Genomic DNA, 15777 nt, shown 5'->3' with positions numbered 1-15777 from the left:
CGGGTGTGGATGCCAGAACACGCTGCACGCTTTGCAGACTGCTGAACATCACACATCCTATCACTACACTATCGATTATACACCTCTGAGCACATATGGTTAAATATTTCCTGATACAAATGACAATAATAAAATCTAAACCCATCAATCGATATCAGAGTCAAGTAGCATCAAGGCTCCGCCTACCTCAGGTAACAGGTGTGTTTCTGCTCCGTCTGCAGGTGACGCCGCGGAAGACGAGCTGCTGTCCACCCGCCTGCCTCCCGACCGCCACGCGACGCTGCCCCTGGCAAACACACACACGCAGTCTCAGCCACACATACACACACACTCCCCGACACACTACCCCACCTTCCCCGGACAGTGACACACACACTCACACAGGTGCGTGTGGACTTTGAAGACACACACAGGACCCACATGCATGCAGACACACACACTGGACACTCCCTCCTTATATCTGACAGCCCAACATCACACCTCACAGGATGGAGGGACGCTAACAGCACGCCGTCCCGAGAGCGCACTTCCTGCGGCTGCATCCTGCTGTGTGGCGTGAGGACTGAAAGCTCTCAGCTTCAAACCAGAGACAGAGTGAAGATTGTACGGACGTTTTTATACTGAATTTCTACCGCAGCTTCCTTTTGAAATCACAACAATAAAGAGGAAATGAGCGGCAGCCTGACACGCACACGTGGACCGACGCAGGCCTGTTCGCGTCCTGCTGCTCGCTCAGCTGCTTCCTCCTCCTCACACCAAACATCAGTCTGCCGTCACCTGTGTGAAGATGTGTTTTGATCTTTATTTGACCCGCCCACAGTCACACGCCAGCGTGGCTACTAGAATAAGCAAGAATTCAGTTATTAACTGACAGAATTTATTTACACCTCAGAAAATTAATTTGTAATTGTTCGATTTGCTTGTTAGGTCTGACGCCTTTAACCGTTTCCAGGTCCGAATCCTCTTCAGTCCTAAAATCAGGGAAACTGAGGAACAGCTGAGGGTGGAAAACAGTCCAATAAAACATCTGTGCAGCTGTTCGCTCAGCTGTGACGATAAAGTTTAATCAAAAGGAGGATTTATGAGGTGAGCAGGAAGAAAGCTCGCTCTCTGGCTGAAGGATTTAAAAAAGACTACAAAAGCACAGTTCATGTCATAGACTGTATATAAAGGATGGATGTAGCTGCCCAGATGTGACGCTGATGGGATATGATGTCACCGCAGTGAAACGTGGACCAGCAGCTGAGAGCTAAACGTCAGCGCTGATGCCACTTTTTAGCTCTGTCCATCTTTCTTTACAGTCTGCACAGCGAGTTTACGCGTCGGGCTCTCGGCAGCGCCGACCGAGCTCGGTCACTCAGACGTCTCGGGCTGGTTTGGATCTCTCGATGATCCCGAGCTCACTCTGAAGTCAGACGCTGAGTTTTTAAACGTGTGCTGTGCGTAAATAGAGCTGATCAACAGCTGCACAGGACCTGGAAGAAGTTCTCTGAGGTCATCTCTTAACAAGCAGATCATCTTTAGGCTTAAAGTAAAAGAAGTCAACGCCACGAATGTCATCATATAGAAACCTTAGGCTGCTTTAAAGCATATTCAGGCCCACGTGGTTGCATTACTGTGGCTCCCTGCACAGCTTAGGTTGTTTTTTTATAGTGACAAAACTATGAAACGCCAACATTTGGTCAAATTTCCCGTTTTTATGGATGTGGGAGGATTGAAGCGATGTATGATCCTGCTGCTCGGTGCCTTAACAGCACCACGAGGACTGTGAAGACACGCGTGTGAAGAACACATTTATCACATGTGGATAAATGCCTTTGATTTCACTGGTAGATGTGACTCCGCAGCTCCAGGATCTGCTCACCGAGCCCTGGCTGCGGCGTTTCTTATCGAGTGATTCCTGAGCTCTCCGGGATGTGTCTTATTGCACCTTGGTCTTTTTACACACCCCTGTTCTCATCATCCACGGGTTTTAGGGACATTTGCCTGTCAGTAACTGATGTTCACTGTCCTTACATTTCATTGTTCACTTGTCACTTTTCCCTCTGACAGATGGAAACTCTCAGCCTCTCTGCACGGGTAGAGTTCGTCAGTTTGAGCCTCACATTTGTGTTTCTTCTGGTCCGTAACCATGTGTGAAGAACTGGTACCTCCAAATCTGAGGCCACGGTTCTGAGCAGGAAACAGGTGGAGTCCCTCCGTACGGGTCAGGGAGGTGTAGCTCCGCCCAGTTCTTTAAGAGCGCTTGGGCTGTTGTTCACGGCAGATCACAATACGGATCTGAAGTGTGTGGATGCCGTCGGTCTTACCCTCACCTTTGACCCTGAGCCGTGTTGTAGATACTGTGAGGCTCCTCTGAAGGAGGAGCTCAGTCTTTCAGGAGGAGGTCAGAGTGTAGCGTCCTTCACACTGGAAGGAGGCAGTGTGAGGTGTTTGGGAGGAGGCCAGACTCAGGACACAGTTTGTGTCTCTGAGCTGGCCTCGTGCTTCCCCAGAAGAGCTGCACCAGTTTCAGCCTGATGGACTGCTGCCTCCAGATAAGCTGTGGAAAATGGATTTGTGGGTGTAAAATAGCAAAATGTGTTCAAACACTGACACAAGTAGAAGTGGAAATAACACAGGTTAGGTTTCACTTCTGCCCTGAGGTCACACCAGAGGCTTCACTGGGTCCCTGAGGTAGTCTGCGATATGACAATAGAGAAACCCTGAAGCTGCAGCAGTGCTGGCATCAGCAGACAGATAGCAGCACAGTTAATCACACACGGCCCGTTTTTCTGCTTCCATTGAGTCCGAATAGTCCAGGTGGTCAGGACGTTCTGTTGGATAGCACAGCCATCGTTTCTGTCATCAGTAATATGAGCAACGACCAGCCGGGAGCACGGCTCAGACGCACCACAGGGCGCTCCATTTGGAAACTAAAGTTCTTCAAACTTATGTGGAGGAGCTCAGAGCGATGCCTGAACGGGCGACGCTGGTTCTGGATTGGTTATTGATCGTTATCGATGGCGTCAGAGGAGAATGGCAGGTGCTGCCTTTGCCTTCTCTCACACTGAGCTGTACAGGTGAGGTGGAGGTGGGGAAATACCAGGACAGCAGATGCACGTCGAGGTTTTTCCACCGTGGGCTCCGATCAGCTTTCAGCCGCTGCCTTTTGACTCCGCCCTCGTCTTTTTTCAGACTCGTTTTCCGCGTCGTACCCGGACTGTGACGAAGCTGGATTCCTCCTCTGTCACCATCATTAGCTGTTCTTCCATCACTGAAACATGACAGGGCTACGAATTCCATCTGTCCCCCACATGATGGAAGCTGTGTACATATCTGCTATTTATTTCATGTGCATTTGAGTGTGTGTGTGTGTGCGTGCGTGCGTGCGTGCGTGCGTGTGTGTGTGTGATTACTGGAACATGTGTTCATATAAAATACACACACACTCTCTGTTGGACCTTGTGATGTAGAAGAAGCTGCTCCACCTTGTCAGCGTGGATCTTCATGAACCAGAAGAAAGCGTGCATCCGTCCGTTCGCTCATACATGTTCACGCCTGTGCCGTGCTGCAGTTCATCTTTGTAGCAGGAGGAATCGTGCAGAGGGGTGTTTCATAAAGAAGGAGCAGGACAGGCCAGACTTAAAGCTTCATGTTTGTCGAAGAATAAACGAAAACTTTGACCCTGAAAAGATCTCTGCTTTGAGGGCCGCGTCTCATGGTAGCACAGGAATGTCGTGTCACATTATCGTGCCAAATCCGGCGTATTGGGCTGATTCCAGCCTGTTTGTTTGGTTTCCTGCTGAGACTCGAGTCTTTATGAAACCCCCTTCTGGCCTCACACACCTAAGTGCTCGGTGGAAGCGCTGAGTGATGGACGAGGCTGGGAAGCGAGACGGGAAGCGACGGCTTCCCTGCAGCAGTCGTAGTGTGTCTGTGATTGTAGTGTCATCTCCGGCCGTGACCGCCCCTCAGCTTTGTAACCGATGACAATAAATGCCGTTTCCACCCGCTCACACTGTCCACACAAAGTGCATGTTTTAGAGAAAATAAAGTTCATTGTTACTGAAGGATGCGGCTCCCTGCTGTGATGTCAGTCCTTAAATTTTGTTTTACCTCTTATTTTATTATTTTATTACATTTTGAAGCTGCTTGTAAAATATTCAATATTAAGTTTTTTGTGTATCAGATGATTTAACGATGAAAGATCTGACAGTTGTAGGTAGAAACCCAGTGATGGTGGTGCGAGGGAAGAATGAAATGAAAGGTTGAGCTCACAGCACAGAGGATCTGCCTCCTCCCAGATATCTGTGGGTTTTGGTTTTTTGCATATGTCACATTTATGTGTTTCAGGTCATCAAATGTTCAAATTAGACAAAATGATGCCAGTGATGACAAGATGCAGCTCTTCACGATGGTTTCTTTTATTAAAAGAAAGAAAGCTTTCCAAACCTGCAGTGTATAAAAAGTGAAGCTAACTAACAACCCTCCAGCCTTGGCAGCCTTCAGTGAGTCTTTCACATGGATGGAGGAATTTCACTCGGACACTCGTGACACATTCACACTGGACTTGCTTGCTGGTGTGTTTGGGATCATCCTGCTTAAGCAGAGTGCTTCCTCGTGGCTCCATCAGCTACACCAAGTCTATAAAGCTCAAACTAAGAAATCAGGACGGGGCAAATGTTTCGTCACAGGTTCAACTCCAGCTGATTTCTGCTACTGATCCAGGAGCTCACATATGTGAATCTTTTCCAGTTTATCCTCTAAAAATGAAGCGTCGCAGGACAAATGGTATAAATGTGTCTTTGTTTTTGGATCATTTTGTGAACTCAGAGGCTTTTTCCCTGCCTGCGCCCACCCTCTGCCGTCGGTGTGAGTCTGTGAGGATCCAGCAGGGGGCAGCAGCGCTCACGGGCTCAGTGAAGGCAGCGGGGGAAGAAGAGGCGGCAGGAAGCGCTCACACAGCCGCTGACCTGCAGCTCCGCTCTCACCTGAACCTTTCTGTCCTCGATCACCTGCGCCGTGTGACCACGTGACCCGCCGACATGGGCCGGAAGGTGACCATGGCTACCTGCTGTCTGAACCAGTGGGCTCTGGACTTTGAAGGCAACTGTGAGCGGATCCTGAGGAGTGAGTGAGACCGCAGCGCGAGCTCAGGCTGTGGCCCAGCCAATCACGGCCACGAACAACTCTGCTTTTCATAAAACGTATGACGCGTTATCCCCGTGCGCCGTCACAGGGTGCGTGGGTCTGCTGCCACTCGGTAATAATAAAACGTTCAGCTCGCTTTATTTCGATTCAGTCTGTGGGAGGAGAGTCACCCACGCGAGTCACCCACGCTCACTGCACATTTCAGCAAACACGCATCAGCAACATGAATCAGTAATAACTAGAGATGGCACGATACCACTTTTTTATGTCCGATACCGATATCATAAATTTGGATATCTGCCGATACCGATATGAATCCGATATAGTGTTTTTTAATCAACAAAACTGTTTTTTAAATATCTTGCTGCATTTTGTATAAGTTCATACTCAAGTTTAAAACAACAACTACACTAAAGCTATTCTGTTATACCTGTATGCAAAAAAAAATATTTCATAGTTCAGCAATACTGATCAATCTAATAAACTTAAACCTACACCATCCTCCCTATTCTGGTATTTTAAAGAGTACTTAGCGTAAATATTAAGCAACCTAACTAATAGGGTTCCAACTCCCAGCAACAACAAAAATAAATAAATAAAAAATAGGGAACCACCCCTCACGCTCCACCTCATGATGCTTAATCGACGTAATCAACCTTAATTTGATGCAGTGTGAAAAAAAATGCACAGAAATCAATTATTTTTCAAGAAATATTAAATAGATTCAACATCTTTCTTCAACAAAATTGCAGACTGCACAGATGGTACCTTCCCAAAGGAAAAAGTACAATAGCTTACTAGGGTATATATATATTAGACTTAATAGTCACTATATACAGTAATTGACTTCTATTCATTTTACATCAAATTAAAACTTTGGGTGTCAGATAATTATTTATTAAAAGCTAGACATTTTAAATGAGAATAAGAAAGAAAAGTATGTCTTTGTGCCCCCTTTTCCCTGTTAATGCCCTATCGGCCCCCCTGGCTAAACTTTGCTAGATCCGCCCCTGCACAGTTACCAGCGTCAGCTACGTAGAAAAAGATCCTCGAGTAGAAAGTAATATTAAATACATTCTAACAACAGCTGATCAAGCTTAAACGTGCTGCTGTTGTTCAGCCGCTGGTTTCCTCTTTCTGGTGCAAAGTGGGCCAAAAGCAAACTAGAGTCACGGACTCGCGACAGAAAAGCCGATCAGCTGATCATTAAGCAGTTTCATGATTGAAGTAGCAGCCGGAGAGCGAGAGGCAGTCGCTTGTTAAGCTTAACGCAGGAATGCTTTACAAACATTCAGAGATGGACTTACACACTTGCTTTACTTCTCTCGGGATAACTTTGTCGGAGATGAAATGCCGGGTTGCTAGCGAAGCTCCACATGCTATCCAGACCACCGACAGGTCCCGCATGCCACAGCCGCTCTATCACGTGATGCATACTGCTCCGACGTGCTAACGTTCTGAGGCGAGTTACGGCGTGTTGCAAGTTTTGTGAGGTGCTTTCGTGATATTTAATGGATCGGATTACATTTTTTATTTTTCTCCGATATCCGATCCAGTAATTTAGGTCAGTATCGGACCGATACCGATACGTAATATCGGATCGGTCCATCTCTAGTATTAACATAGAATCCACGCGGCATCATAGCAAAACTACGAGGTGTGTGTGTGTGCATGTCTGTCTGTGTGTGTCTGTCTGTGTGCGTGTGTGTGTCCAAACCAGGACACTGATGAAAAATCAAACCATCGTAGTTTTGTCAGAAAGATCTTTAAAGGACTCGACCTGAAACCACGTCACCTGAAGTCAAAGGTCATGTCTTTCACAGTGGACCCTCCACTGTGAAAGAAACCCAGACATTTCTGTACGAGTTGATGGAAAAACAGGAAAACACAGCTAAAAGTTCCAAATCTCCTTTACAGTTTCTAAACTTGTTTATTGGGCCAGATTTGAGTTTCAGCCAGGCCGATCCCGGCCCCTGGGCCTTATGTTTGATACCTCTCTCCTAGCTGCGTGGAGGATCTGACCCGGGTGAAGGGTTGTCGGAGTGTCCTGAGTGTGTGTGGACACAGGCACACACTGACCAGCTGTGGCTGCTCTGACTAACAGTGGCTGAGTCGTCTGCACACTGTGGGTTGCTGCAGGTGGACGAGTCACATGACACGAGCTCGCGATAAGAAAATAAATAAAGCTCATGTTAAATTATTAGTTCTGTCACAGGCTGATTATCAGAGTTATCTGTGATCTCAGGCAGGTGTGTGTGATGCTGCAGTTCTCCCGTCTGCCTGCAGGTATCGAGGAAGCCAAAGCTCACGGAGCCAAGTACAGGCTGGGTCCAGAGCTGGAGATCTGGTACGATTCTTTTACGTCCTTATTAAACTCACGCGTCATCTGTTGGTCCAACTCTTCTTCTCTGCTTTGTTTCAGCGGCTACGGCTGCGCAGACCACTTCTATGAGTCGGACACGCTGCTGCACAGCTTCCAGGTCCTCAGGAATCTTCTGGAGTCTCCCGTCACTCAGGACATCATCTGTGACGTGGGGATGTGAGTGTTCAGAGTGCAGCGCGAGGCTTTGGCTCCACCTGCTGGACGTGATGTGGCGTGCACCTGTAACGTCTCCTCTCCTGCAGCTCTGACTGTTTCTTGTCCTTTCAGGCCCATCATGCATCACAACGTGCGCTACAACTGCCGTGTCCTGTTCCTCAACAGGTACGTCAGCAAGGCCACACCTCCTCCTCCAGGTCGTAGTCTTCCTCCACATTGAGCTAAACGAACACTTTGCTTCTTCATCATAGAAAAATCCTGCTGATCAGGCCCAAGATGCTGATGGCCAACCACGGGAACTACAGAGAGGTGCGCTGGTTCTCCCCCTGGAACAAGTTACGGTCGGTCACTCTGGAGTTCAGCTTTAATCTGTCACGTGTCTGCATGTGACCACGTGTCCCTAAACGTGGGTGTGTCTGATTGGTTCTTTCAGGCAGGTGGAGGAGTATTTCCTGCCCCGAATGATCCAGGAGGTGACAGGCCAGGTAACCTCTGCCGTCGCAGTTACCAGCTCATGTCTGGTGAGAGGTTCTCGTCTGAATTTTGTCGCCTCGTTCCTGTTTGCAGGACACCGTCCCCTTCGGTGACTGCGTGCTCTCCACGAAGGACACCTGCATCGGCACTGAGATCTGCGCCGAGCTCTGGAACCCCGACAGGTGGGGAGAGGCTGCCAGCAGGTGCGATGGCGCTCGCTTGCTCTCCTGCTAACGTCTGTCCTCTCCTCAGCCCTCACATTCAGATGGGTCGGAACGGCGTTGAAATCTTCACCAACTCGTCCGCAAGCCACCACGAGCTCCGCAAAGCTGACCAGAGGGTCAACCTGATCAAGTCGGCCACCACCAAGGTACGCGCTCGAATACGAGGCCGAGCACTGAGCGCGACGGGGCAGTGTTGTACGTGACGCCGTCTGCTGGTGACGTTGCAGAGCGGAGGAATCTACCTGTACGCCAACCAGAGGGGCTGTGACGGAGACCGCGTCTACTACGATGGCTGCGCCATGGTGGCCATTAACGGTGACGTCGTGGCGCAGGGAGCGCAGTTCTCCCTCGATGATGTGGTACGTGAAAAGGTTTCCTGTCATGTATGTCCTGCTGGAGGTTAAACATGACGATGAGCTCGGTGTGTGCGCAGTGATCCCGAAGCTCAGGTGAGATCAGCAGGAGCAGCTCGTTTCAGACACGGGACCACCTGACAGGCCGAGGACGCGATGATGAGGGATTAGTTTGAATTTTGATTCATGCAAAGCTCCTCAGGTAGAAGAGGGGCTGTTTTAGGGAAGTGTTTCCTGTGCTGCACCGAGACTGCAGGTGAAGATGTCGGACCGATGTGTGTGTCGCAGCCACCAATCAGAGCCAAGCTTTTAACAGACTGATGGATGTGCGACCCTAAACCAACCAAACGCAGCTGCCTGTGTGTAGCTTTCATTAAGACCAGGAAAAGTTTAACCTGTTCTGTGAAGCTTCTTATCAAAACCTGCCATGAAGAGTGTGTGTGTGTGTGTGTCTCTGTGTGTCTGTGTGTGTGTGTGTGTGTGTGTGTGTGTGTGTGTGTGTGTGTCTGTCTGTCTGTCTGTGTGTGTGTGTGTGTGTGTGTGTGTGTGTGTCTGTGTGTGTGTGTGTCTGTCTGTGTGTGTGTGTGTGTGTGTGTGTCTGTGTGTGTGTGTGTGTGTGTGTGTGTGTCTGTGTGTGTGTGTGTGTGTGTGTGTGTGTGTGTGTGTGTGTCTGTGTGTGTGTGTGTGTGTGTGTGTCTGTCTGTGTGTGTGTGTGTGTGTGTCTGTGTGTGTGTGTGTGTGTGTGTGTGTCTGTGTGTGTGTGTGTGTGTGTGTCTGTCTGTGTGTGTGTCTGTGTGTGTGTGTGTGTGTGTGTGTGTCTGTGTGTGTGTGTGTGTGTGTCTGTCTGTGTGTGTGTCTGTGTGTGTGTGTGTGTGTGTGTGTCTGTCTGTGTGTGTGTGGTAGGAGGTGATTACGGCCACTCTGGATCTGGAGGACGTTCGCAGCTACAGAGGAGAGCTGTGTCAGCCTCAGCTGGTGAGAGAGCGCCCCCTGCTGTCCAACCTGTGAACAGCATGAAGCTGCGTTTGTGTTTTTCTCTGTTATCAGCTCAGTTTCTGTGATGACCTGTGACCAGCAGTGACCATAGTTGACCAGCCTGACCTCCACATCATCACAGGTTCTCAGCTCCTCCCGCAGCTGCTTTGACCTTTGACCCATCCTCAGTGAGCGCTGCAGAGCTCTGAGGATGGGAAGCAATAAGATTTGCTTGATTTAAAAATGTAAAACCTTGATAGTGTTCGAGTCCCTGTAGGTGTTTCAGAGTCACAGAGCCACGAACGCTCGTGGTCGACCTTCAATCCAAACCAATCAGCGCATTAACCTGCTAACAGGCTGATGCTTTATACTGTGAGGCCAAGACCAATAATACAGGCAGACGACCTATGACAGGTCGCCCCCCCCACAGCAGAGCTCGTGTTAAAGGTCATGCAGAGGTCACCTGTGAGTGGCGGTGCTGGATGAATGTCAGGTGCTGACGGTGTTTATCTCTCGTGTTTCTCCGTGTGGAAGGAAAGTGACTTCAAACCTTGTCACAGGGTCAAAGTGGACTTTTCTTTGTCCGGCTGTGACGACGTCTACCTGCCCACCCACCAGCCAATAGAATGGCACTTTCACACACCAGAGGAAGAGATCAGGTACGTTTAAATGAAGCTTCTGTAAAGCTCCCAGAGAGCCTCTCTTACAGCTGTTTGCTGCCGCGTGCTTCAGTTTAGGGCCGGCCTGCTGGCTGTGGGACTACCTGAGGAGGAGCGGCCAGGTGAGGAGGACAGGTGTGAGGTCATCTTTGGCTACATTGAGAAGTGTGTGGTTTGGGCCTCTGAGCTGTCTGCTCGTTTGTGTTCAGGCTGGTTTCCTGCTGCCTCTGAGCGGCGGCGTCGACAGCTCCTCCACCGCCTGCATCGTCCACTGCATGTGCGTGCAGCTGTGCCGGGCTGTCGAGGGCGGCAGTGAGTACCCTCCGCTGATTCTCCTCCAGAGATGCTGTTTATATGTTCTGTTACAGTATACTGGTGAATATTAACCTGTGCAGATCTTCAGTCGGAGCATTTTGAGCCGAGTGTTCAGAGTAAAGACAAATCTGAGGGTTTCAGGAGATAAACAGGAAGCATTTGTGTGGAGGAGCAGCTGCCAGGATGAGCCGAATGATGTAACTTCCTGCCTGCTGGTCTGTCTTCCTCACAGACAGTCGGGTGCTGGAAGACGTCCGCAGGGTGGTCGGCGACGAGTCGTATCATCCGCAGGACCCGAAGCAGCTGTGCGCTCGCGTCTTCACCACCTGCTACATGGCGAGCGAAAACTCCTCCGAGGACACGCGCAACAGGGCCAGAGACCTGGCCAATCAGATCGGCAGGTAGGAAGCGGGTAGATCCATGGTGAAGACCACGACACTGAGAGGCTCACAGGAACAGTTCTGACTCGTTCTGTCTCCTGCAGCACGCACATGAACATCAACATAGACGTGGCGGTGAAAGGCATTCTGGGTATCTTCTCGGCGGTTACCGGACGGTGGCCTCAGTTTCGTGCGAGTGGGGGAAGTGCGAGAGAAAACCTGGCTCTGCAGAACGTGCAGGTCAGAAGCTGCAGATGTTTGTGGCGTGCAGCGCCTCTGACAGTTTAACCGCGGCGTTCACGTAACGCCATCGCGACCCGGCTGAACTTTGTCACAGTGTTCACTTCCTGTGTGTGTTCCCAGGCTCGGGTCAGGATGGTCCTGGCTTACCTGTTTGCCCAGCTCAGCCTGTGGGCTCGGGGCAGACCCGGGGGCTTGCTGGTGCTCGGCTCTGCTAACGTGGACGAGAGGTACCCGCCGCCGTGTTCGCCGTTTTCACTGTTAGTGCGGCTCACGCAGCATATAGAATAACAGGGCGTCGTCCTGCTCAGCCTCACAGGTTATTTCACCAAATACGACTGCTCGAGCGCCGACATCAACCCGATCGGAGGCATCAGCAAGACGGACCTGAAGCGCTTCCTGCTGCACTGCGCCGAGCAGCTGCAGCTCACTGCTCTGAGAAGGTAAGGCCACGGGGGTCTGCGCCTCTGCAGCCCCCCGGCTGCAGCTGCGGTGTGCTTTCACACTGGAGTTATTTCAGCATCTCGTGTGGTTTTTCAGTTTGTCGGTGGTTTTGGTTTCCTCTGCAGCATCCTCGCAGCTCCGCCCACCGCCGAGCTCGAGCCGCTGACAGACGGGCGAGTTTCTCAGACCGATGAGGTGAGACGCAGACGGGAACGGGCCTTCATCACTCTGAGACTTCAGAATGAAATGAGTTTGTATGACAGACATGATTGTTGCCGCGAAGCTCCTGCACACAAACCTCAACCCACCAACTCTGCTGCTCAGCACAATTCCAAAGCCCTGCAGCGTCTTCATCCTGCTGTATATATTAGGGCTGCCGCGATTAGTCGACTATCAAAATCGTCGACGACTGATTTAATAGTCGACGCGTCGTTTGAAGCTTTGTAAGATCCCAAAAGACGCAGGAATAAGTGGCAGGATTTAAGAGTGTAATAACGGACTGAAACAGAAGATGGCAGCACTGCATGTACAAGGATGCCAGCTGCCGTTAAACCCCGAAGAAGAAGAAGCAGCTGTGTCCCAGAATTCATAGCGCAGCCCAGCTCAGTTTCCAACAATGGCGGCAGCTAGTTAGTTTTAATATTACTCTTATTATTCTTTCTGGGTCACACAATAAACGTTTAACATATTTTCAGCCGAGAATGTAGCTGTGTAAACCTCAAATATCTGCTCAGTTTATCAGGACACCACATATTTTCAAAAGCGCTCCGACGTTTTCGGAGACGTCTGTTACCCACTAGCTCGATAGCTAGCCGGGAGCAAGGCTAACTAGAGCCGTGAGAACACCGGACTCCCGGCTTCAAACCCACCGCCGTCTTTCTCTCTCAGGTTAAACATGACATATGAGTCACTTAGATAACTTAAAATGTTATTGTTTGGCTTTTTTTAGTATTTTATTTGTTCCTGAGTAAATCGGTTTGGCTGAGATTAAAGTTCTTACACAGCTGAATAAACGTCAAGCAGACAGCTGATTATCAGAAGTGTGAGATGCTCCAGAATTTACTCCGGTGTCCTGTTATATTTTAGATAGCAAGGAGTTTATTAAACTTCACCGAAACAATCTGCAAATTTCATTAAAATTGAATAAACTATCATCTTGTCTTTATTTTTAGTTAGCACCGTAAACACTTAAAGCTGTAAGCTAATGATAGTTATATGAGAGCAGATGCTGCTGGTGCAATAAGCTGTACGCTGTACGTCCAGTGGATGACGATCTGATTAGTCGACTATCAGAATAATCGTTTGTAGCAGCCCTAATATATATTATATTGTATATCTCCCAGCATGCCCCTCTGCTCATAGTGAGAGTAAAATGACTGAGTGCAGCTAAAGTTCAGTCCACGATTTAACCACTTAAGAGTCCGCTCTACTGTAACACTGTGATTATGAGCGTGCAGTATGATGTAGAGGAGGGGCCCCTGCAACCATCAGGCCCCCCGGCGGGCTGAAGCCTCTTTGTACACAGGCGACAGGAAGCTAACTGCAGCTCGCTGCTGACTGCAGGCGTCTTTATAAAGTCCAAAGATGTCAGCGTGAAGCGCTCTGCTAGCATCACGTCATGACTGCTATTAAAGACTGTTAGCGCTGTGTGTGCTCCCCCCGCAGGCCGACATGGGGATGACCTACTCTGAGTTGTCTGTGATCGGACGACTGAGGAAGATCTCCAAGTGCGGCCCCTTCAGTATGTTCTGTAAACTCATTCACACGTGGAAGGACGCCCTCTCGCCCTCAGAGGTCAGTCTGAGTGGTCACAGGTATGAAGGTCGTGTCCCCAGCAGCCTAACCTGAAGCAAGCTCGTGGTTTTCCTTTAGGTGGCCCAGAAGGTCAAGCGCTTCTTCAGGATGTACTCTGTGAACCGCCACAAGATGACCACGGTCACGCCGTCCTACCACGCCGAGAGCTACAGTCCTGACGACAACCGCTTCGACCTCAGGCCTTTCCTCTACAACGCAAGCTGGAGCTGGCAGTTCAGGTGCATCGACGACCAGGTGAGCATCATCGCGTTTCTCTCCCAGTCAGAACGAGAAAAGATGATCAGAGGAGCGGCGCGTCGATGAAGACGAGCTGTGAGCAGGTGTTTCTGTTCTTCCAGGTGACCCAGATGGCTGCAAACACGGCGAAGCGCTAAGAAGCAGAGGTCATCGGCCCTTCGTGACTCCGATGACCACGAAGACGTCCCGCTTGATCAAAGCCGAAGACCACGGACGATGCTTTTGTGCTTTCCTGACCTCAGTGACATTAATAACAACTGTGGTCCCTTCAAACAACCATTTACACAGACTGTGAAATCAAACGCCTTAATCCTGCATTCTTTCTGGCCCCCAGCAGGGGGCGCTTCCTCTTTAATGGTCTCAGGTGTGATTGAATCAAACATTCTGGAGATGATGGTCCCCTTAGAGTCAGAAAGGAGCAGGGGGCATCCTGGGTCCATCGTTTATCTACAGTCTATGATCCAGACACACAATTCTTCTGCTTGTTTTTCTCTCTTTGTGTGTTATTGTGCAGCTTTGCATCGCCCCTGATTATTTCTGATTCTGTCCTCTGTCCGGTTTGTTTTGATCTTGTTCTGTGTAAAATTTAAAGATACAGGATCATCTCAAGTGTCCACGTGTGAAATAAAAGATCTCTTGATTGTGTTTTTTTTTTTGTCCTGTATGTGCCGCAGTCAGAACACTGCGTACAGGTTAGGGTTAGACCTGTCGTCAAAGAGGCCACGCGCCTATTCATGCAAACTTTAAGCCTTAATACAATTTAAACAGGTGAGTTATAGAAACATGCAGTTGTTATGAAGGAGGAAATGATCTCTGCAGACCGAACCAGCCTGGGTGTCGCAGACGTCGTGCCAGCAGGTTGCTGAAGAAGCGCACAAACCACGGCGAGCTTCTCGTCTCAGCTTATTCTTCAGCATAGCTGTTCATATCTGTGGCGTGACGTGGATCAGATACAGGTGGTTGTGGGACATTAGAGGACAGCGTGGCATGTCTGAGGGGACGAGGTATTTCATAGGTCAGAGTAAACCGTCGTGGTTTGTTTTGGTATTTAAAGCTACACAATATTAGTCATTTCAAGATTACACTTACTAAAAAACAGAAGCAGCTTTAACTCGAGTCAGTCTTTCACCGTTTAGCTAAAGTCACGTGACAATAAGGTCAAAGTGTTTATGAAGAGGTCAGGTGGGGATGGTCCTGTGTTAATCCTCACGTGTGTGAGAAATATCTGGCTGCCATGTTTGTTCTGTCAAACTGACCGTAGCCAGGGCGATCCAGGGTTTACGTCATACGTGACTGTGAGCGAGGCAGGGGGCGTTCAACACCACCAACATTAAGATCCCAGGAACTTTCCGTACCTGGGTGATCAAGCGTGCATGAAGGCTTCACGTGGCGAGCAGCTCAGACTCGGTTCCTTTTGCTCTCACAGGTTTGTCTGCATGCAGAGAGCTTCTTTAATACATGAGTGACTGTTTCACCGCCGTTAACGTGGTTTTAACGAAGGCGACATTATTAGCACTGCAGGTTCCTTCGTTTCACCCTGATGGAATAATTCCCAATAACTGCTTCAAATGTACTGATGACATCTATTTGAAAAACAAAAAAATCCCTTTTTTACTAAAACCACACTGATGCTTGGTGGACTGCAGAGAGGCGGCTCGCATCCATTCCCACAGCTCAGAGCTCGAGCTTACATGATATTTGTTACCCATCATAAACTCAGGTGTTGTCATTTTCCTGACTCAGGCTTCTGAAACCCGGCACATCCTCTTCTGAGCTCTGCCTCAAGAGCTCAGCGTTCAGTTTCTGAGGAGGAACCCGACATCCGGAGGTCGTTTCATCATGACGTGACCTTTCTGTTGTGGTGCTTAAACTCTCACACTCATTAGACTGTGGCGCTTTCATGACATGCTGTTAATCTGTTAATCTGTCTTTTGAACTCTGCTATGGTGCAGCAAAGAAGTCTCCATCATGGACTGTACATAAAAGATG

General features: G+C 49.3%; 2 protein-coding genes across 4 annotated transcripts in view; both read left to right on the top strand.

Annotated features, from left to right (window-relative positions):
- dok4 (docking protein 4) overlaps nucleotides 1-511 on the top strand; it is a 53142-nt gene extending 52631 nt beyond the window's left edge. The window contains exon 9 of the mRNA XM_085427970.1: nucleotides 222-511. Within this exon, the coding sequence (XP_085284096.1) occupies nucleotides 222-367 (146 nt within the window). The 3' untranslated portion in view covers nucleotides 368-511. The remainder of the gene's footprint in view (nucleotides 1-221) is intronic.
- Nucleotides 512-4898: 4387 nt separating this feature from the next.
- nadsyn1 (NAD synthetase 1) lies at nucleotides 4899-14433 on the top strand. 3 transcript variants are annotated; one of them, XM_085426937.1, is made up of 21 exons: nucleotides 4899-5112; nucleotides 7420-7480; nucleotides 7556-7672; nucleotides 7784-7837; nucleotides 7924-8013; nucleotides 8106-8157; nucleotides 8240-8328; nucleotides 8399-8516; nucleotides 8598-8729; nucleotides 9627-9698; nucleotides 10233-10357; nucleotides 10431-10479; nucleotides 10567-10669; nucleotides 10905-11073; nucleotides 11157-11292; nucleotides 11416-11522; nucleotides 11604-11735; nucleotides 11862-11931; nucleotides 13402-13530; nucleotides 13609-13785; nucleotides 13890-14433. In XM_085426937.1, exons 1-21 carry the CDS (start codon nucleotides 5028-5030, stop codon nucleotides 13923-13925), a joined length of 2103 nt encoding a protein of 700 aa, XP_085283063.1. In that variant the 5' UTR covers nucleotides 4899-5027; the 3' UTR covers nucleotides 13926-14433. The 3 variants fall into 3 exon arrangements, with proteins under 3 accessions (XP_085283063.1, XP_085281504.1, XP_085282326.1); XM_085425378.1 differs by having other exon boundaries at nucleotides 10431-10669; XM_085426200.1 differs by lacking the exon at nucleotides 9627-9698 and having other exon boundaries at nucleotides 10431-10669.
- Nucleotides 14434-15777: the final 1344 nt, after the last annotated feature.

The sequence above is a fragment of the Rhamphochromis longiceps genome, linkage group LG1 (genome assembly GCF_057381845.1).
Source record: "Rhamphochromis longiceps isolate RC_006_pf linkage group LG1, R_longiceps_female_GT1.1, whole genome shotgun sequence".
Taxonomy (NCBI): domain Eukaryota; kingdom Metazoa; phylum Chordata; class Actinopteri; order Cichliformes; family Cichlidae; genus Rhamphochromis; species Rhamphochromis longiceps.
This window is presented reverse-complemented; position numbering and strand designations above follow the sequence as displayed.